Source organism: Lithobates pipiens, unplaced genomic scaffold (genome assembly GCF_037356315.1).
Source record: "Lithobates pipiens isolate NorthernLeopardFrog02 unplaced genomic scaffold, aLitPip1_a1.2 Scaffold_3, whole genome shotgun sequence".
Classification (NCBI taxonomy): domain Eukaryota; kingdom Metazoa; phylum Chordata; class Amphibia; order Anura; family Ranidae; genus Lithobates; species Lithobates pipiens.
Window position 1 is genome coordinate 31,153,367 of NW_027507790.1, and position 22,330 is coordinate 31,175,696.

At 43.2% G+C, this 22,330-nt stretch overlaps 1 protein-coding gene across 1 annotated transcript in view; it reads right to left on the reverse strand.

Moving 5' to 3' along the window:
* PITPNB (phosphatidylinositol transfer protein beta) overlaps positions 1–14,056 on the reverse strand; it is a 99,278-nt gene extending 85,222 nt beyond the window's left edge. Inside the window, exon 1 of the mRNA XM_077461411.1 lies at positions 13,918–14,056. Within this exon, the coding sequence (XP_077317537.1) occupies positions 13,918–13,937 (20 nt within the window). The 5' untranslated portion in view covers positions 13,938–14,056. The remainder of the gene's footprint in view (positions 1–13,917) is intronic.
* Between the last annotated feature and the right edge of the window lie 8,274 nt (positions 14,057–22,330).

The window sequence follows — 22,330 nt, forward strand, 5'->3', positions numbered from 1 at the left end:
AAACTAAAAGCTGCGTAAATTCCAGAAAACGTACCTTAGTTTGTAGATGTGACAACTTTTGCGCAAACCAATAAATATACAGTTATTGACTTTTTTTTTACCAAAGACATGTGGCTGAATACATTTTGGCCTAAATGTATGACTAAAATTGAGTTTATTGGATTTTTCTAATAACAAAAAGTTGAAAATATCATTTTTTTTCAAAATTTGCGGTCTTTTTCCATTTATATCGCAAAAAATAAAAATCGCAGAGGCAATCAAATACCATCAAAAGAAAGCTCTATTTGTGGGAAGAAAAGGACGCAAATTTTGTTTGGGTACAACATTGCATGACCGCGCAATTACCAGTTAAAGCAGCGCAGTGCCAAATTGTAAAAAGACCTCTGGTCATTTACCAGCAAAATGGTCCGGTCTGAAAGTGGTTAAACCCCATTATGTTACTGGCCGATTGATCGATTATGAAATTAATCGATTACTATTTTCATAATCGATTACTCAATGGTTTCAGCCCCAGTTCTTTTATGACCTCTTGGATGAGTCGTCATGCTCTTGGAGTAATTTTTGTAGGTTGGACACTCCTGGGAAGGTTCACCACTGTTCCAAGTTATCTCCATTTGTGGATAATGGCTCCCCCCGTGGTTCACTGGAGTTCCAAAGCCTTAGAATGCCTTTGAAACGCTTCCTATAGTGATACATGTACATTACTTAGTTTCTAATCTGTACTTGATTTTTTTTTTTTTTTTTTTTTAAGATTGTAGTATGATGTGTGGCTTTTTGTGACCTGTTAGCATGTTTCACTTTGTCACACAGCTTCTAATTATGTGATTTCGTGATTCAACAGCTTTGGCAGGCCTGGGTGTGGCAGGTGAAATTTAACTAAGCTTTCCAAAAAATTGTGGTTAATCACAGTTCATTCATGATTCAGCATGGGAGGGGGCAATTATTTTTTCACACAGGGCCAGGCAGGTTTGAACAGCTTTTTATCCTTAACCCCTTCAATACTGGGCACTTTCAACCCCCACCCCCTCCCCCCCCCCCCCATTCACAGCCAATTTTCAGCACTGTTACACTTTAACCAGTTGCTGACCGCCGCACGACGATGTACGTCGACAGAATGGCACGGGCAGGCATATGGGCGTACATGTACGTCCCTGCCTTCCCGCGGGTGGGGGGCCCGATCGGGACCCCCCCCCCCCCCCAGGTGCCAGCGGCGGTCGAAATCCGTTCAGGAGCGATCCGGGATGAGGGGGCGGCCATTCATTCATGGCCACCCCCTCGCGATCGCTCCTGACGAATGGAATTGCAGCATGACATCACTTCCTCTCCTGTAATGTAAACAGGCAGAGGAGATGTAATCTCTCCTCCGCGTCGGTATTTTTCGTTCTGGCACCGAGGAGAGAGGATCGGTGAGTTGCACCAACACAACACTACACTACACTACACTACACAGTAGAACACGACAGGCACACTTTCACCCCCCCCTTCACCCCCCGAATCACCCCTGCACCCCCAGTCAGTGACACCAATTGCATTTTTTTTTTTTTTTTTATTATTGCATTGGTGTCATTTGTGACTGCAATAACTGTTAGGGCAGTTAGGGTTAGCCCCCTTTAGCTCTAGGGTACCCCCCTAACCCCCCCAATAAAGGTTTAACCCCGTGATCACCCCCCCGTCGCCAGTGTCACTAAGGCTGGGTTCACATTGCAGCGGTTTATGAGAACGGATGTGATTTGCACCGCACTGCAGTGCAAATCACATCCGATCTCTGTGCAATGCGAGTTCAGCCATACAGATAGACACACCATGCGATCCGATTCCTGTCCGAGTTTGCAGATCGCACTGCGATATGCGAACTGATCTAGGGGTGTCATTAACATTTCACTGACACTCCCAGCAGTTCGCATAGGGCAGTGTGAACTGCCGCCGGGAGGCATGCAATGCGGGAACCCGCCGCGGATTCGCTGCGTTCCCGCATCGCTCCAGTGTGAACCCAGCCTAATAAGCGATCGTTTTTCTGATCGCTGTATTAGTGTCACAGGTGACGCTAGTTAGGCAGGTAGGCATTTAGGTTCGCCGCAGCTTTTTATAGCACCAGGGACCCCCATATACTACCGCATAAAGCCCCCTGATTGCCCCCTAGTTAACCCTTTCACCAGTGATCACCATATACCTGTTACAGGTGACGCTGGTTGGTTAGTTATTTTTTTATAGTTTCAGGGGACCCGCCATTTATTACCTAATAAAGGTTTAACCCCCCGATATAAGTTTGAGGGTCAGATAAGGTCTGCGTCGTAACACCCACGCGCAAAGCATACACCTCCCTTAGTAATATAGTATCTGATCAGATCTATATTAGCGTCGCCAGCAGTTTAGGTTTCCCAAAACGCATTGTTAGTGGGATCAGCCCAGATACCTGCTAGCACCTGCGTTTAGCCCCTCCGCCAATACCAGCCCAGCCCACCCAAGTGCAGTATCGATCGATCACTGTCACTTACAAAACACAACACACATAACTGCAGCGTTCGCAGAGTCAGGCCTGATCCCTGCGATCGCTAACAGTTTTTTTTGTAGCATTTTGATACAGTCGCTAACAGCCTAGGTGCTTTTTTACCTGTGAGTCTCACTAGTGTACCCCTAAATTTAGGGGTGTCTACTTTACAAAATGGGGTCATTTGGGGGGGGGGGGGGGGGGGGTTTGTGCCATCTTGGCATTTTATGGCCTTCAAAACTGCGATAGGTAGTGAGTGAATTCAAAAATTTACACCCTTAGAAATCCTGAAGGCGGTGCTTGGTTTTCGGGGCCCCGTACGCGGCTAGGCTCCCAAAAAGTCCCACACATGTGGTATCCCCGTACTCAGGAGAAGTAGCAGAATTTATTTTGGGGTGTCATTTCACATATGCCCATGGCATGTGTGAGCAATATATCATTTAGCGACAACTTTGTAAAAAAAAAAGAAAAAAAAAAAAAAAAAAAAGTGTTTGTAATATTCCCGCAACTTGTGCCAAATATAAAATATTCCATGGACTCAACATGCCTCTCAGCAAATAGCTTGGGGTGTCTACTTTCTAAAATGGGGTCATTTGGGGGGGTTTTGTGCCATCTTGGCATTTTATGGCCTTCAAAACTGTAATAGGTGGTGAGGAGTGAAATCAAAAATTTACGCCCTTGAAGATTGAACGCGGTTCTTGGCTTCCGGGGCCCCGTACGCGGCTAGGCTCCCAAAAAATCCCACACATGTGGTATCCCCGTACTCGGGAGAAGCAGAATGTATTTTGGGGTACAATTCCACATATAACCATGGCATGTGTGAGCAATATATCATTTAGTGACAACTTTGTGTAAAAAAAAAAATTTTTTTTTGTCATTATTCAATCGCTTGAGGCAAAAAAATAAAATATTCAATGGGCTCAACATGCCTCTTATCAATTTCCTTAGGGTGTCTACTTTCCAAAATAGGGTCATTTGGGGGGGGGTTTTGTACTGCCCCGCCATTTTAGCACCTCAAAAAATGAGATAGGCAGTCAAACTAAAAGCTGCGTAAATTCCAGAAAATGTACCTTAGTTTGTAGATGTGACAACTTTTGCGCAAACCAATAAATATACAGTTATTGACTTTTTTTTTACCAAAGACATGTGGCTGAATACATTTTGGCCTAAATGTATGACTAAAATTGAGTTTATTGGATTTTTCTAATAACAAAAAGTAGAAAATATCATTTTTTTCAAAATTTGCGGTCTTTTTACGTTTATATCGCAAAAAAATTAAAATCGCAGTCAGTCAAATACCTTTAAAAGAAAGCTTTATTTGTGGGAAAAAAAGGACGCAAATTTTGTTTGGGTACAACATTGCATGACCGCGCAATTACCAGTTAAAGCAGCGCAGTGCCAAAAATTGTAAAAAGACCTCTGGTCATTGACCAGCAAAATGGTCCGGTCTGAAAGTGGTTAAATGAGAATTGTGCAATCATGTAACACTGTACCCATATTACATTTTTATCTTTTTGTTTTTTTAACACAAATGGAGCTTTTTTTGGTGGTATTTAGTCACCGCTGGGGTTATTGTTTACGCTACAAATAAAAAAAGATCGAAAATTTTCCAAAAAAAATGCAATTTTCTTAGTTTGTATTATAAAATTTTGAAAATAAGTAATTTCTCTTGATAAATTTTTCACCAAAAATTATGCATTTCTTTGGTAAAAAGAACCAAAATCAGTGTTTCTTTGGTGTTGGTAGTGATCGGGGACACATCTTTTTTTTATGGGGACACTGAAATGTGTATAGGGACAGGGGTATATCAGTGGTGCTTGGTGTACTTTGTGGGGTGATCAGTAACAGCGTAAAATCATCCTCACACAGAGAGAGCTGTCATAGATCTGCAGATTCCCTCCTCCTCCCCCCTCCCCGAGCTCTCACTGAGCTCGGGGGGGGACTGTCACAGAGACACGCGTCTGTTTACATTGTGACCGATGTGATTGGACACAGCCACCACATGATCGGGGGGCCAATGACCGCGCCCATATGCCGATCTCCGCTCAGCTGGATCCTGAACACTCATTCTGAGGGACGTTCCTGAACGTCCACTCAGAACGAGGGAAGGACCAACCGGCTGTTTATGTGCAGTGGCCTGGTGGGATGTAGTTAATAAACAAAATAACTTAGAAAACTGCATCTTGGATTTACTCTGGTTATCTTTGTGCAATATTAAAATGTGTTTGATGATCTGAATCATTAAAGTATGAGAAATATGAAAAAAAACAAAAAACAAACACACACAACTGTATGACTTGCAAGGAGAAAACTGCACTAGAAATGTACTCTTTCACTTTAAAGAAGAATTAAACCCGCTCACTCTGATGCTCCTTTTCATTTAGTCTATTATAATAAGTAATTATCAAACTATAGCCACTGTAATCCAGCCCACATTGCATATTACTTACTGTTTAAAGAAACTTTAAAAATCTTGTTTCCAGGAGTAAGGCAGCACCATCTTAAGTATTGTTTTCTGAGTCCACAGTGGAGTGTATTTCCGCCCTTACATTGAGCACTTCCTGTACTGTTAACCAAGCTTCCTTCTCAATCCAACTTTTCTATGGTAACCCTGCTTCCCTGTTCATAGCCGACTTGTTTTAATTCATAGTATTTACTTGTGCCGATTACCTAGTGTTTGCCTGTATGAGTCCTATCGGCTTCAGCTGATAAGACTGCAGGTATTTCTGTCCCATGCCCTGCTTTACACTGTATGTGAGGTAACATGGTGTGTAGAAGGAAGCTCTGAGTGATTAGCAGACTCCTGGGAGTTCAGTGTTCTGCCTAGGAAGTCCTGATAACAGATAAGACAGAGTGTGCTGTAAATCAGGGGAGATCTGGGCATGCTCACGGACGTCATTCTAAAGAACAAAAAGGATAACAATACTAAGCAAGTAAGGAGATATCTACAAGCAGTGTTCATTAGGGTTTTTTATGCTGATTCACATGGGACAAAGTTGTGGGGGAGGGTTTACAACCACTTTAATGCTTTGCAAACACTTGATTAATATGATGTTCTTCAGACCAGTTGCTGCGTTGAGCTCAAAGTTTAAAACGGCCTGAAGATTCCCCTTAGGATGTAGATTGCCCCAGAAATGCTGAAAACTGTTTTTACTACATTACCACAAAAAGGGATTTGTCTTTTTAGGCCTCTTGCACACTACTATAAATAGAGTACAGTTCCCCCCCCCCCCCCCCTTTTGCTTTAACAGATGTAAATGCAGACCATTGTTTTTAATAAGCCTGTAAAAAGGCACGTAAACAAGCGCTGCGTATAGATCAGCAACATAAAAATAGTTATCTGTGTTGCCAGTCTGTATTTTACAAGTATACGTGTAAATACACGCATACAACACACTTGATTAACCACTTGCCTAATGGGCACTTTCACTCCCTTCCTGCCAAGACCAAATTTCCAGCTTTCAGTGCTGTTGTACTTTGAATGACAATTGTGTAGTTATGAAACACAGCACCTATATTTTTATAACTTTTTTGCACACAAATCAAATAGATAAGGGTGCACCGAATGGAAATTTTAGTACCGAAAATGACAGTTTATAAAAAAATTTTTTTTTATATAAAATTGTATTATTTTCCACTCTTTAAATTAATATCATCAATTTAAGTTAATATGAATTTATTGTTGGCCATTATTGGCACCTTTAGGGCAAGAAAAGCTCAAGAAAAATGCAGTCCTCAGTCTCTGACCCATGTCTTGTATCGTGTCCTCAGTCTCTTATTTAAAGCGGGAGTCCGCCGGGACTCCGCGTTTTTTTTTTTTTTTTTTTTTGAAAGCCAGCAGCTACAAATACTGCAGCTGCTGACTTTTAAAATAGTGACACTTACCTGTCCAGCGCGCCCGCGATGTCGGCACCCGAAGCCGATCTGTAGATCGTCTCTCGGGTGCTGCCGCCGCCATCTTGGGTATGGGAATCAGGAAATGGAGCCTTTCGGCTTCATTTCCCGGTTCCCTACTGCGCATGGGCGAGTCGCGCTGCGCAATAAGGACGGTCCCCGCTGCCTCTGGGATCTGTGTGTTTTCCCAGCAGGCAGCGGGGCACTTGCGGAAAGGGGCGGGCACTTGCGGAAAGGGGCGTAATCTACGCCCCTTTCCGCAGAGCGCTATCCCGGAAGTGGGTGCAGATACCTGTACTGTACAGGTATCTGCACCCCCCTCCCCCCTGAAAGGTGCCAATTGTGGCGCCGGAGGGGGGGAGGGTTCCGATGAGCGGAAGGTCCACTTTAGGGTGGACCTCCGCTTTAAACACACTGCTAATAGTATTAGCAAAATTTCCATTCCGTGCACCTCAAGCAGACTTGATACAAGATCAATGCAGCCTCATCAGTGCCCGTCACAGGCAGCCTCACTAGTGCCATTCACATGCAGCGATCTACGTGTGCCTTTAGCTGAGGAGTGGCTTCCATCTGGTCACTACCATAAAGGCCTGATTAGTGGGAGTGCTGCAGAGATGGTTATTCTGGAAGGTGCGCTCCTCTCTCAGAGAAAACACTGGAGCTCCGTCAGAGTGACAATCAGGGTCTTTGTCACCTCCCTGACTAAGACCCTTTTCCCCTGATTGCAAAATCTGAACACTTACAGTCATGGCTGAAATTGTTGGCACTTCAGAAATGTTTCCAGAAAATCAAATATTTCTCACAGAAAAGTATTGCAGTAACATGTTTTGCTATACACAGGTTTGTTCCCTTTGTGTGCATTGGAACAAAAAAAATAAATAAGGGAGGAAAAAAAACAAATTGGACATAATGTCACACAAAACTCCAAAAATGGGCTGGTCAAAATTCTTGGCACTCTTAAGTCCCTTAAGTATTTGGTTGCACACCCTTTGGAAAAAAATAACTTAAATCGGTCGCTTCCCATAACATAGCTTCTTACACCTCCCGGAATTTGCAAACTGCTCCAGGTCTCTCTTATTGGAAGGGTGCCTTTTCCCCAACAGCAATTTTAAAATCCCTCCACAGGTGTTCAATGGGATTTAGATCTGGACTCATTGCTGACCACTTTAGAACTCTCCAGCGCTTTGCCAACATCCATTTCTGGGTGCTTTTAACGTATGTTTGGGGTCATTGTCCTGCTGGAAGACCCAAGATCTCGGACGCAAACCCAGATTTCTGACACTGGTCTCTACAGTGCCACCCAAAATCCTTTGGTAATCCTCATATTTCATGATGCCTTGCACACATTCAAGACACCCAGTGCCAGAGGCCGCAAAACAACCCCAAAACATCAGTATTGAACCTATACCATATTTCACTGTAGGTACTGTGTTCCTTTCTTAGTAGGCCTCATTCCGTTTTCGGTAAACAGTAGAATGATGTACTTTACCAAAAAGCTCCATCTTGGTCTCATCTGTCCACAAGACGTTTTCCCAGAAGGATTTTGGCTTACTGAAGTACATTTTGGCAAACTGTAGTCTTGCTTTTTTATGTCTCTGTGTCAGCAGTAGGGTCCTCCTGGGTCTCCTGCCATAGTGTTTCATTTCGATTAAATGTCGATGGATAGTTCGCGCTGACACTGAGGCTTCCTGAGCCTGCAGGACAGCTTGAATTTCTTTGGAACTTGTTTGGGGCTGCTTATCCACCATCCGGACTATCCTGCGTTGCAACATATCATGAATTTTACTCTTCCGTCCACACCCAGAGAGATTAGCTACAGTGCCATGGGTTGCAAACTTCTTGATAATGTTGTGCACTGTGGACAAAGGCAAATCTAGATCTCTGGAGATGGACTTGTATCCTTGAGATTGTTGATATTTTTCCACAATGTTGGTTCTCAAGTCATCAGACAGTTCTCTTCTCTTTCTGTTGCCCACGCTTAGTGTGGCACACAGACACAATGCAAAGACTAAGTGAACTTTTCTCCTTTTTATCTGCTTTCGGGTGTGAATTTTATATTGTCCACACCTGTTACTTGCCCCAGGTGAGTTTAAAGGAGCATCACATGCTTGAAACAATCTTATTTATCCACAAATTTTGAAAGGGTGCCAAGAATTTTGACCAGCCCATTTTTGGAGTTTTGTGTGACATTATGTCCAATTTGCTTTTTTTCCTCCTTTTTGTTTTGTTCCAATACACACAAAGGGAATAAACATGTGTATAGCAAAACATGTGTTACTACAATACTTTTCTGTGAGAAATACTTGATTTTCTGCAAAAATTTCTGGGTGCCAACAATTTTGGCCATGACTGTATGTACATGGAATTTTTTTTTTTGTTTATTTTCATTAAATTTGCAAAGATTTCAAACAAACTTCTTTCATATTGTCATTATGGAGTATATTGTTTGTGGAATTATAAGGAAAATAAACAATGTATTCCATTTTGGAATAAGGCTGTAACATAAAATGTGGAAAAAGTGAAGTGCTGTGAATACTTTTCAGATGCACTATACTTTGGCCTGAATGGGAAATGATAGTTATCAGACATAGACAATGTTTCTGTTCATTGCTATGGGTTGTCACAGCTCAACACACAACCACAGCATTAGGCCCGAGGCAGAGCAGACCTGTACAATGGTATGTCTGCCTTGTAATCAGCACCTCTCAGGATCCCCACAATGGGAGCCTCCAGGGCTGGATGGGACAACCATCCATAAAAGATCTCCTAAAGGGAATTCCAGCCTACTACACAAAACACCAATCCTCACGCTTTAAAATACATACAGTACGTCAGGAAATACAAACATCCAACACTGCGGTAAGAAGTAAGCTAGCCAGGTAATCTGACTTTATTACAGGCTGAAATCAAATTCTGAAAAACAGACAGGCTGGGTTTTTATAACATTGTCATAAATGCTCCCCCCCCCCCCCCCCCCGCATGTCAGTGATAATGTAAGCGGAGCTACAAATGTGCAGCTCAGAGCACATTTATAGCACCCGCTCTGAGCCACGGGGAAGTGACTCCTGTGGGCATGCGCTGCGTGATGTGTGTCATAATGGCCCGATCATTATGGAAATGCAAAAAGACCAGGTAAAGATGGAAGCTCCTGGGGCCAGCTAGAGGGCTTCATTTGACAGGTACAGTGCCTTGAAAAAGTATTCATACCCCTTGAAATTTGCCACATTTTGTGATGTTACAGCCAAAAACAAATGTATTTTATTGGGATTTTTTGTAATAGATCAACACAAATCGGCATACAATTGTGAAGTGGAAGGAAAAATGATAAAATTGTTTTCAAAATTATTTTTACAAATAAATATCTGAAAAGTGTGGCGTGCATTTGTATTCAGCCCCCTTTACGCTGATACCCCTAACTAAAATATAGTGGAACCAATTGCTGCTGATGTGTTTTTATAGGTCACCTGACTCAAAAAAGTATCAAAAATGTAACACGGGTGTCTTATAGATGCATTCTTGCTGCATTTTCACTGCATTTCAGGAGTTGTGTGTTTGGTGCGTTTTTCTTTTTTAACTGACCAAAAATGCAGCAAGCAGGATTTTAAATACCACAATGGAAGTGCATGGACCAGCGTGAAGGCATAGAATTTAAAGGGATACATTTTTATTGAGCTTTTCTTGCGCTAAAAGGTGCCAATAATGGCCAACAAAAAAATCATATTCATTTAAATTCATGATGGTAATTAAAAAGTAACATATATTACAATTATATAAATATATATTTTTTTAAATCTGCCATTTTCGGTTTTTGGCCAAGTGCAACCAACATTTTTGGCAACAGCAGGGTCTGGAGGATATTAGTTATGAGGAAAGGTTGTGAGCACTGAACTTATTCCCCTCTGGAGAAGAGACGCTTGAGAGGGGATATGATTTCAATTTACAAATACTATATTGGTGATTCCACAATAGAGATAAAACTTTTTCGCAGAAGGGAGTTTACCAAGACTGGCTCGTGGCCACTCATTAAAATTAGAAGAAAGGTTTAACCTTAAACTACGTAGAGGGTTCTTTACTGTAAGAGTGGCAAGGATGTGGAATTCCCTTCCACAGGCGGTGGTCTCAGCGAGGGGCATTGATAATTTCAAGAAACTATCAGATAAGCACCTGAACGACTGCAACATACAAGGATATACAATGTAATACTGACATATAATCACACACATAGGTTGGACTTGTGTCTTTTTTCAACCTCACCTACTATGTAATATTTCAATTTGGTGCACCTCTAGTTTTTACAAGGGGAATTTATTGTGTTTGCAGGAACACAAAATCCATCCCTTCTCTGTCAGAACAGAGATCTGCCTTGCTTACATAGGAAGATCTCCATTGTGAGTTTCTGCCTGACAATCGGCAGATGCCAGTGGACATCCATGGACTGGCACCCGCCGATCAGCTTCTGCAGTAAATAATCACAGCAGAAGCAGCCCGCTGGTAGCATGCGTGCGCCCCCTGTTGACAAAGGTGCAGAATCATGTGTTTGTAAAAAAATTTTTTTTTAATATATATATATATATATATATATATATATATATATATACACATATACACACACACACACACGGGGGCGGTCAGTAAGTGGTTAAAATACAACTGAAGGCAACTGACTTGTTCTGGATAGAGTGAAGAGAGATTAGAACCTGTCAGTCTTGTATTGCTGTCTGTTTCCCCGCTGCAGAGATCTTCCCAATACGACACATACTGACAGGGGTTATAAACCTCCCTTACTCTATCCAAAAATAAATGGAAAAAAAATAAAAATAAATAAAAAAAGGATTTTACACATTCAATTCTGTTTTAAGAGTTCTTTCCTCTCACTTTGGAGAGATTTTCTTTGACTTCCTGCTGAGTCTCCGGGACCAGAAATGGAAATCTCCTCAAACAAACAAAAAAACTTGACCAATCCTTGCTTGATTCAAAACAAATAGAGATTAGATTTTAGCTCTCTAAGATTTCTCACAAACATAGTATAAATAAGCAGCCAAGCAACCAGCATTTCTAGAAGTTCAGCAACAGCCATCCTCACACTTTGGCCTTGTTTGGTAAAAAAAAAAAAATGCAGTTGAGAGGTTTATAAATCCTGTCAGATTTTTTTCAGTATATGCGAGGGGGTTTCCCTTCACTTCCTGTCCCATAGCCAAACAGGAAGTGAGAGGAAATCCCTGCAAATTAAAGGGAATTCCTTGAGGACCCACAGGTCACACGAACAAGGGTCCCCATTAGATATTATCCACTCTTACTTTCCTAGGGACATCCCAAAACGTGGGATTTTCTTTTACCTTCAATGGTAAACAGGACACATGAAGAGAGTGAATCTTACCAACAGGGACACATACCGCAATAAAAACAGACAGAGTTTCTGATCCATCTCCCTTCTATCCAAAACTATAGAAAATGTTTTAGCTTCAGTTATATTTTAGGCTGCAAAGGCAGCAGCCATGGGGGTACACATGCCACCACTGTTATACTTTCCTTCTTAGCCTCAGCAGGCACTACCACCTGCCAAATGAAACTCATTCAGGTGAATGTGAGTAGCGCATGTGGTTGTGACACTTAGGGGACAATGAGGAGTAGAGCTGCACAATAAATTGTTAAAAAATTGTGATCTCGATTCAACACCCCCACCCCCACCCCCGAAGATCTCTATTGCAGAGTCTGACGATTCTTTCATATAACAAGTGGAGAGACTTATCTGCTCACTCAACAGTCAAAAGAAAACATCCAGGCAGTCTGCCAAGTTTTTTAACTTGCAACATTGTAACTAATCTTCCTTCTTAGGCCTCTTTCACGTGAGACGGATCCGTGATGATCCACCCTGTGGACATCCACTTGCTCAGTGGGGGAAATCGCTCCGTCGATCCCCGCTGAGCAGGCAGATGACAAGTCCGTCTCGGCACACTGTGCGGGGACGGACCTGTCAGAGCGCCGCTTTCCCCTATAGGGGATCAGATGACGATGGACCGCAGAGTCTGTCGTCACCTGATCAGATGACGGAGGTAAAATAGGTTTTTCCTCCGTCACCATTTTTCGGATCTGAGCGAGTCAGATGTCAGTGGACATGTCACCGCTGACATCAGACGCTCCATAGGAGGTCTATGGAGGGTCCGTTCAGGTCCTCCTAAAAAACTGACAGGCGGACCTGAACAGACAGTCCGTGTGAAAGAGGCCTTAGATCAAAGGGGTAGAACTTCTGTGTAAATAAATAATCTGGGCAGACTGACAAGTTTTAACATTGTAACTAACTCTTCCTTTTTAGATAAAAGGGATAAACTTCTGTGTGTAAAGAAAAAAATCCAGGCAGACTGCCAAGTTTTTCACAACCTGTAAATGCAGGAAGTTTAAGCACTTAAAGTTGAAATCTGTTTAAGTTAAAAATCAATATTTTTTGCTAGAAAATTACTTGGAACCCCCAAACATTATATATATTTTAGTAGAGACCCTAGGGAATAAAACGGCAATTGCTGCAATATTTTGTGTCACACTGTATTTGCCCAGCGTTCTTTCAAACGCAATTTTTGGGGAAAAAAAATATAAATACACTTCAATGAAAAAAACAAAAACAGTAGTTAGCCCAATTTTTTTGTTTTATGTGAAAGATGATGTTATGCCACGAGAATTGTGAGAGAATCGTGCTCCATCTTCTAAGCAAAAATAAAATGATTCTCTTTTTAGCCAGAATCGTGCCGCTCTAATGAGGAGGCAACATATCACCTCCTTACAGCCTGTCAACATGATCGCTTTTCAGAGGTGCAGCAGCCCTTCCTCCTAGTGTAAACAAGGCCTAAGGGATGGTAAAGGAGACCTCTTCTCAGACTAAAATTGGTTGGAGCATGTAACGTCCACGTCTTCAAGTCCTGTCCAAACAAACTACTTATTTGAACCCCCCCCTTTCTTGGTCTTTAGAGGCACTGGGGCCTCAGACACATCCTGGGAAGGCTACATCACCAATGCCATGGCGTACTTTATCATCCACCTTCTGCCAAGATCTTTTTCTGTTTCCAGAGAAGGGGGTAAACATCAGAACTGCCTCCCTTCCTGTTCCGGTGACACCATAACTAGGACTTAGGTGTCACCCAGACAGGAAGGAAGACACACAGCAATACAAAGTTGGCAGAGGTGGGACCCTACAGCGCTCTACTCAATGTGCTTTGTTGTTTTCCCCATCAGCGGTGACACCAAGACAGGAAGTGAGATTAAATCTCCCCAATGGGGACACAGATGCCCTGCCCCCCCTGTACACAGCTGTGTAAACCTTTAGACTAGTGCAGAGTGAATGGACGGTGTCCAGCACAGGCCATGATAATGCAGCGTCCATGTCTGTGCTGTGATGACGCCAGTCAGGTGAATGAGAGTGCAGTGTCAGTGATAGAAGAGAGCCACACACCGGTATCCCGGGTACACTTCTCCTCCCAGACACCCCCCGCCATTCCCCGGAACCCCGGCTCCCCCCGCCCGCCGCCTCCCGGCCCGGCACTTACAATTCCTTGATTAACACCATTCTCCGCAGCGACCGCCGCAGCTCCTGTGCGGCACCGACGTCACACGACGCTTTCCGGGAGAGCGGACGCTGCGCCGGCACACGCCCTCCCAGCACACGGAACCACGCCCCGTCGCTTTCTTCATTGGTCACAGGTCACGGCCTGAGCGTACAGCTCCGCCTAGTGGTTCCTCCAGCCGCGCCCATACAACGCTGATTTGTTAGAAGGCCTCGCGTGTCAGAGCTGTATGCGGAGAGAGAGAGCGGTGTCAGTGTGGGCCGACCGGCTCTGAGATGATAGAGACCTCTACCGGAGATGAAGCATCCTTCTCCGGACGGACGAGGTGTCTATGGTTTATTCCAGGACACTGAGACATGGAGGTGGATGACACCATACAGCCAGAGGGCCATGACACATTGTGACCTGGAGCTTCACAGAGGAACCGCTTTCTGAGCTTCCCCCTGGCCTGGAGAGCTGTGCCAGGTATCCCTGGTGACATTCTCTACCTACCAGTGAGGGGGGCCACATGACAACAGCGAGCTTTATGCTGCATTGTTTGCTAATCCTACAACTGGGGCACGGGGTGTGCCGGGGGTGCCCGAGAACCCCTTCAACACCCCAGCAAGTGCAGAGCCCCCCTCAAAAGTCACACATTACAGGTCTGTTTAGATCCACATAGTTCACACAAGCCCACCAACAGGGCTCCTAAAAATAATGACAAAACTAATACAACTGTTATCAATTATAAAGAAAATAATAAAAAACTATTGATGCCCTACTGACTGACACCATCCACTGTCCTACTGATACCAACCACTGCTCTACTGACACCATCCACTGTTTTACTGACATCGTCCACTGCCCTACTAACAAAGTCCACTGCCCTACAAACTGACACCATCCACTATCCTACTAATACCAACCACTGCTCTACTGACACCATCCACTGTTTTACTGACATCATCCACTGCCCTACTAACTGACACCATCCACTACCCTACTAATACCAACCACTGCTCTACTGACACCATCCACTGTTTTACTGACATCGTCCACTGCCCTACTCACTGACACCATCCACTGTCCTACTGATACCAACCACTGCTCTACTGACACCATCCACTGTTTTACTGACATCGTCCACTGCCCTACTAACAAAGTCCACTGCCCTACTAACTGACACCATCCACTATCCTACTAATACCAACCACTGCTCTACTGACACCATCCACTGTTTTACTGACATCGTCCACTGCCCTACTAACTGACACCATCCACTATCCTACTAATACCAACCACTGCTCTACTGACACCATCCACTGTTTTACTGACATCGTCCACTGCCCTACTAACTGACACCATCCACTATCCTACTAATACCAACCACTGCTCTACTGACACCATCCACTGTTTTACTGACATCGTCCACTGCCCTACTCACTGACACCATCCACTGTCCTACTGATACCAACCACTGCTCTACTGACACCATCCACTGTTTTACTGACATCGTCCACTGCCCTACTAACAAAGTCCACTGCCCTACTAACTGACACCATCCACTATCCTACTAATACCAACCACTGCTCTACTGACACCATCCACTGTTTTACTGACATCGTCCACTGCCCTACTAACTGACACCATCCACTATCCTACTAATACCAACCACTGCTCTACTGACACCATCCACTGTTTTACTGACATCGTCCACTGCCCTACTAACTGACACCATCCACTATCCTACTGATACCAACCACTGCTCTACTGACACCATCCACTGTTTTACTGACATCGTCCACTGCCCTACTAACAAAGTCCACTGCCCTACTAACTGACACCATCCACTATCCTACTAATACCAACCACTGCTCTACTGACACCATCCACTGTTTTACTGACATCGTCCACTGCCCTACTAACTGACACCATCCACTATCCTACTAATACCAACCACTGCTCTACTGACACCATCCACTGTTTTACTGACATCGTCCACTGCCCTACTCACTGACACCATCCACTGTCCTACTGATACCAACCACTGCTCTACTGACACCATCCACTGTCCTACTGACACCATCCACTGTTTTACTGACACCATCCACTGTCCTACTGACACCAATTCTTGCCCTACTGACACCATCCACTGTCCTACGACACCAATTCCTGCCCTACTGACATCAACCACTGTCCTACTGATACCAACCACTGCTTTACTAACACCTTCTACTGTCCTAGTAACAGAATCCACTACCCTACTAACTGACACTATCCACTGTCCTACTAGCACCAACCACTGTTTTATTGAAACCTTCCACTGCCCTAATAACAAAGTCCACTGCCCTACTGATTGACATTATCCACTGTGCTACTGACACCGACTCCTGCTCTACTGACACCATCCATCGTCCTACTGACATTATCCACTGCCCTATTAACAAAGTCCTCTGCCCTACTCACTGACACCATCCACTGTCCTACTGATATCAATCACTGCTCTACTGGCACCATCAACGGCTCTACTTACTGACACCAACCACTTCCCTACTAACACAGTCTACTACCCTACTGATTGACACCATCCACTGTCCTACTGATACCAATCACTGCTCTACTGACACCATCCACTGCTCTACTTACTGACACCAACCACTTCCCTACTAACGCAGTCTACTACCCTACTGACTGACACCATCCACTGTCCTATTGATACCAATCACTGCTCTACTGACACCGTCCACTGCTCTACTGACATTAAACACTGCTCTACTGACATTAAACTCTGCTCTGCTGACACATCCACTGCTCTACTGACATTAAACACTGCTCTACTGACATTAAACACGGCTCTGCTGACACGTCCACTGCTCTGCTGACATTAAACACGGCTCTGCTGACATGTGCACTGCTCTACTGACATTAAACACTGCTCTGCTGACACGTCCACTGCTCTACTGACATTAAATACTGCTCTACTGACATTAAACACTGCTCTGCTGACATTAAACACTGCTCTGCTGACATGTCCACTGCTCTACTGACATTAAACACTGCTCTACTGACATTAAACACTGCTCTGCTGACATGTCCACTGCTCTACTGACATTAAACACTGCTCTACTGACATTAAACACTGCTCTGCTGACATGTCCACTGCTCTACTGACATTAAACACTGCTCTGCTGACATTAAACACCGCTCTGCTGACACGTCCACTGCTCTACTGACATTAAACACTGCTCTACTGACATTAAACACTGCTCTGCTGACATGTCCACTGCTCTACTGACATTAAACACTGCTCTGCTGACACGTCCACTGCTCTACTGACATTAAACACTGCTCTGCTGACATTAAACACTGCTCTGCTGACACGTCCACTGCTCTACTGACATTAAACACTGCTCTGCTGACATTAAACACTGCTCTGCTGACATGTCCACTGCTCTACAGACATTAAACACTGCTCTGCTTACACGTCCACTGCTCTACTGACATTAAACACTGCTCTACTGACATTAAACACTGCTCTGCTGACATTAAACACTGCTCTACAGACATTAAACACTGCTCTGCTGACAGGTCCACTGCTCTACTGACATTAAACACTGCTCTGCTGACATTAAACACTGCTCTGCTGACATGTCCACTGCTCTACAGACATTAAACACTGCTCTGCTTACACGTCCACTGCTCTACTGACATTAAACACTGCTCTGCTGACATTAAACACGGCTCTGCTGACATGTCCACTGCTCTACAGACATTAAACACTGCTCTGCTTACACGTCCACTGCTCTACTGACATTAAACACTGCTCTACTGACATTAAACACTGCTCTACTGACATTAAACACTGCTCTGCTTACACGTCCACTGCTCTACTGACATTAAACACTGCTCTACTGACATTAAACACTGCTCTGCTGACATGTCCACTGCTCTACTGACATTAAACACTGCTCTGCTGACATTAAACATTGCTCTACTGACATTACCACTACAATACAGGGCACTTTCACCCCCTTCCTTCCCAGCCCAATTTTCAGCTTTCATCGCTCTAACGCTTTCAGTGACAATTGTGCGGTCATGCTACACTGTACCCAAATGACATTTTTATCATTTTGTTCGCACAAATCGAGCTTTATTTTGGTGTTATTTATTCACGCCTCCGTTTTTTATTTTTTGTGATATAAGCGCAAAAAAAGCGGAAATTTGGAAAAAAAAAACAATATTTTCTTTTTTCTATTTTAAAAGAAATCCAATAAAATCAAATTTTGTCATAAATTTAAGCCAAAATGTATTCTGCTACATGTTTTTGGTAAAAAAAATTCCTTTAAGTGTATAATAATTGGTTTGTGTGATCACGGACATATGTACGCAAATGATCATATACAGATGTGTGCAGGTGATCACGTACATATGTGTGCAGATAATCATTGGGACATGTGATTTTAGTGGGACATATGTGGCGGACATGTTTTTATTATTGAGGACATGTGTTTTTATTATTTGGGGACATGTGTGTTTTGGGGACATGTGTGTTTTGGGGACATATGTGGGGACTGTGTTTACACTGTGTGGTGTGTTGTGTGTTTACACTAGACTGATGATCAGTGAGTAAAAAGCTGTAAAAAACAGCTCATACTCACTGATCATCAGCCGGCAGCAGCGATCTGCTCTCCTCTCCTCAACGATGACTTCCGTGTGAGGAGAGGAGAGCCAATTGCCTAGCAACCGGCTGTTTGTTTACATCACATGACGGCTGTCATGTGATCAGGAGGGCCAATCACAGAGCCCTCCTGCCGATCTGAGATGTGCCGTGTCCGGGTGACACTAGCACATCGGGATCGCGCTGCTGCGAGGGCACGCGCACGCGCGATCCCGCTACTTCTGAAGGACGTTCCTGAATGTCCTATCAGAAGTAGACGTCTCCCACCCGGCCGTATATATGCATTGGCCGGGTGGGAAGTGGTTAAACACTGCTCTGCTGACATGTCCACTGCTCTACTGACATTAAACACTGCACTGCTGACACCAAGCTCTGCCCTACTGTCAACGCCCATGTTGTAATACATTTTTTTTTTGCATTTTTTTATTTACAAAAAATACAGGAAAATAGTATTAAAAAAAAGAACAATGCAATTATGGTGTTACCTCATCACAATATCAGTATAAATAACATGTAACCATTGAAGACTAGTATCCAACATACTGTATATATAATCATCCCATAAAATAAAGTTCATAATCAAGGTTACATTAGTGCTGGCTAGGGATGAGCTTGATGTTCAGGTCGAACATGAGTTCGACTCGAACATCGGGTGTTCACCCGTTCGCTGAATATCGAACATTATGGGGCGTTCATGGGAAATTTGAGTGCCTGTGGAACGCCCCATAATGCACTGCGAGATGGCAGTGCATTGCAGTATGATGATTGACCAAAGCATGCACCTGACCTGCATGCTTTGGCTAATCCCAGCACCCTCTGCTAAGAGCCATAACTGGCCAAAGGCAGAGTGCCTTTGGCCGATCATGGCTCAGGGTGATTAATTCTATGCCCCACGCTATATAAGGCTGCCTGTGTAGTCTTGTTGGTGTGGACGAAGACATAGCTTGATTTAGATTTCAGCAGGTAGGTTAATCAGTTAGTGTCAGTGTATTTAAAAAAAAAAAAAAAAAAATATATATATATATATATATATATATATATATATATATACAGTCAGTCTAGTATATATATATATATATATACAGTATATACACTCTGCATCCAGTCAGTGTAGCCTAGAGATCTACATCTACTTCAAACAGTGTATTATATATATATATTTATATATATATATATGTCAGTCTAGTATATATATAGTATACTCTGCAGCATCCAGTCAGTGTAGCAGCCTATATCTTCAGTGCATTCCGTAGTATACTATTTCTAATCTACTTAAGGCAGTGTATTTAATATATATTATTATTATTATTATTGTTATTATTCAGGATTTATATAGCGCCAACAGTTTGCGCAGCGCTTTACAATATGAGGTCAGACAGTACACTTACAATACAAATCAATACAGGAGGGATCAGAGGGCCCTGCTCGTTAGAGCTTACAATCTAGAAGACATATATATATATATATATATATATATATATATATATATATATATATATATATATATATATATATATATATATATATATATATATATATATATATATGTAGCGCCGGCTCCTCAAGAGCATGCGCTATGTTTTTGAAATTTAATGTTACACCTGAACTGCAGTTTGGTTTGGGTATAATTATTCTAAATTTTGACCTCAGCATCAGTCTAACTGACTATAGGGTGTTCAGCCTGGCCACCGGGGGCACTGTCTCTTCTGGCAGGCATGGAATCACGGTCTGGTTGACTGCTTTAAGGTTACTTTCTCTCGGAGCCCGCCCAGTGGGAGTGTCACTCTTGCTATGCTTTCTGGGAGAGGGTACTTAAGATGCGGATGTCACGTGGTTTGGGGTTTCGGTCCAGAAGTATGTTCTGACTCCATGGTCCTGGTCCCCCTGACAAGCCCCCAGGAAGGCTATAGCCTGGGGTGTGGATCCACCCAACTTTATGTCTCGGGGCTGGCTAGCCTGAGACAAGGAAACAAAAGAAAGGTTTCCGAGGTGGTCCAGCGTGGTCTCTAGTTGTGGAGAGGCCAAGCAACTCCGTAGCTATCCAGGGGAGGACTCTTCAGAAGAAGGCCATGTACGGGTTGGCTTCTTAGCAAGAGCCTGGTAAGGCTGAGGGACCTAAGTGAATCCAATCTCGTGGGTATCGCCAAATCGGCTGAAAGATCCAGGTATCACACGAGTGTTCTACAAGTTCTAGTTTCCTACATGTTCTACAACAACGTCTGTGGCAGAGACTTATTTCTACATGTTCCACAACAACATCTGTGGCAGAGACTTGTTCCTGATTTAAGCACCTTGTTGGTTGCTAAGCCTTGTGAGAGAGGGACTATCCAACTTTAGTGAACATCCAACTGTGAATGGCTATTCTCTGTATTTCGTCAAAGTTAGAGAGTTCTTTATTATTGACTTTGACACTAAGCCCTTGTACACACGGTAGGAAATTCCGACGGAAAATGTCCGATCGGACCGTGTTGTCGGATAATCCAACCGTGTGTGCGCTCCATTAGACTTTTTCCGATGGAATGTCCGACCAACAAAGTTTGAGAGCTGGATATAAAATTTTCCGACAACATGGTCCAATCGGACTTTGTCCAATCGTTTGTAAAGAATTCCGATCGGACAAAGTGCCACGCATGCTCAGATCAAATTACGAGACCAAAGCTATTGGCTACTAGCCGCAACGTAGTCCCATCGCAATGAACAAATGTCATCATGTTCTGAATGATCAGATTTTCCGAAAACTTTTTCCTACTGTGTGTGCAACACCAGTTTCGGACAAAATCCGTCGGAAAAAATCAGACGGATTTTGTTGTCGGAATGTCCGACCGTGTGTACAAGGGCTAAGAGTACCTGAACCTTTCCTCCTAACCCTCTGATCCTATACTAAAAGACTGTTCGTTAACTAAGTTTTTTGCAAATAAAATTCCCTTTAAGCGGATCTGTCGTCAGTCTCTAATGTTTCTGGGCCATCTACCACAGGAACCCCTAGACGCAAATCGAAGTGAAGAAGGTAACGGTAAGCCCAATCAAACCAGCAGCTTCTTCTGGGGTTAGTGATATATATATATATATATATATATATATATATATATATATATATATATGTATATATCTCAAATACACCGCCTGGAGTAGATTAGAAATAGTACACCATGGAATGCACTGTAAAATGCAGATCTCTGGGCTACACTGACTGGATGCAGAGCGTATTTATATATGTATACACTCTGCAGAAAACACAACATAAAAGTAGTAGCAACTGCACTACGGTTGCACTGTAGATATATGCTACACAGGATGCTGAAGAGTGTGTATATATATATATATATACATATATATATTTTTATATATATATATATATATATATATATATATATATATATATATACAGACAGTCTAATATATATATATATATATACATATACACTCTGCAGCATCCAATGTAGTGTATATCTACAGTGCAACCGTAGTGCGCTTGCTACTATTTTTCTGGTGGTGTACACATTACACAATACAGTACAACCGTAGTGTAGCTGCTACTACTTTACTGGTGATGTACACAGCGCACAATATAGTGTAACCGTAGTGAAGTTGCTACTACTTTTCTAGTGGTGTACACAGTACACAATACAGTGCAGTTTGGTGTTGCCAAGCAAAATATACATCATGTCCAGAAGGCCACCAAGGAGAGGCAGACACTCACAGGCCACTAAAAGAGGGCAAGCAGGCTTTGTGTCTACA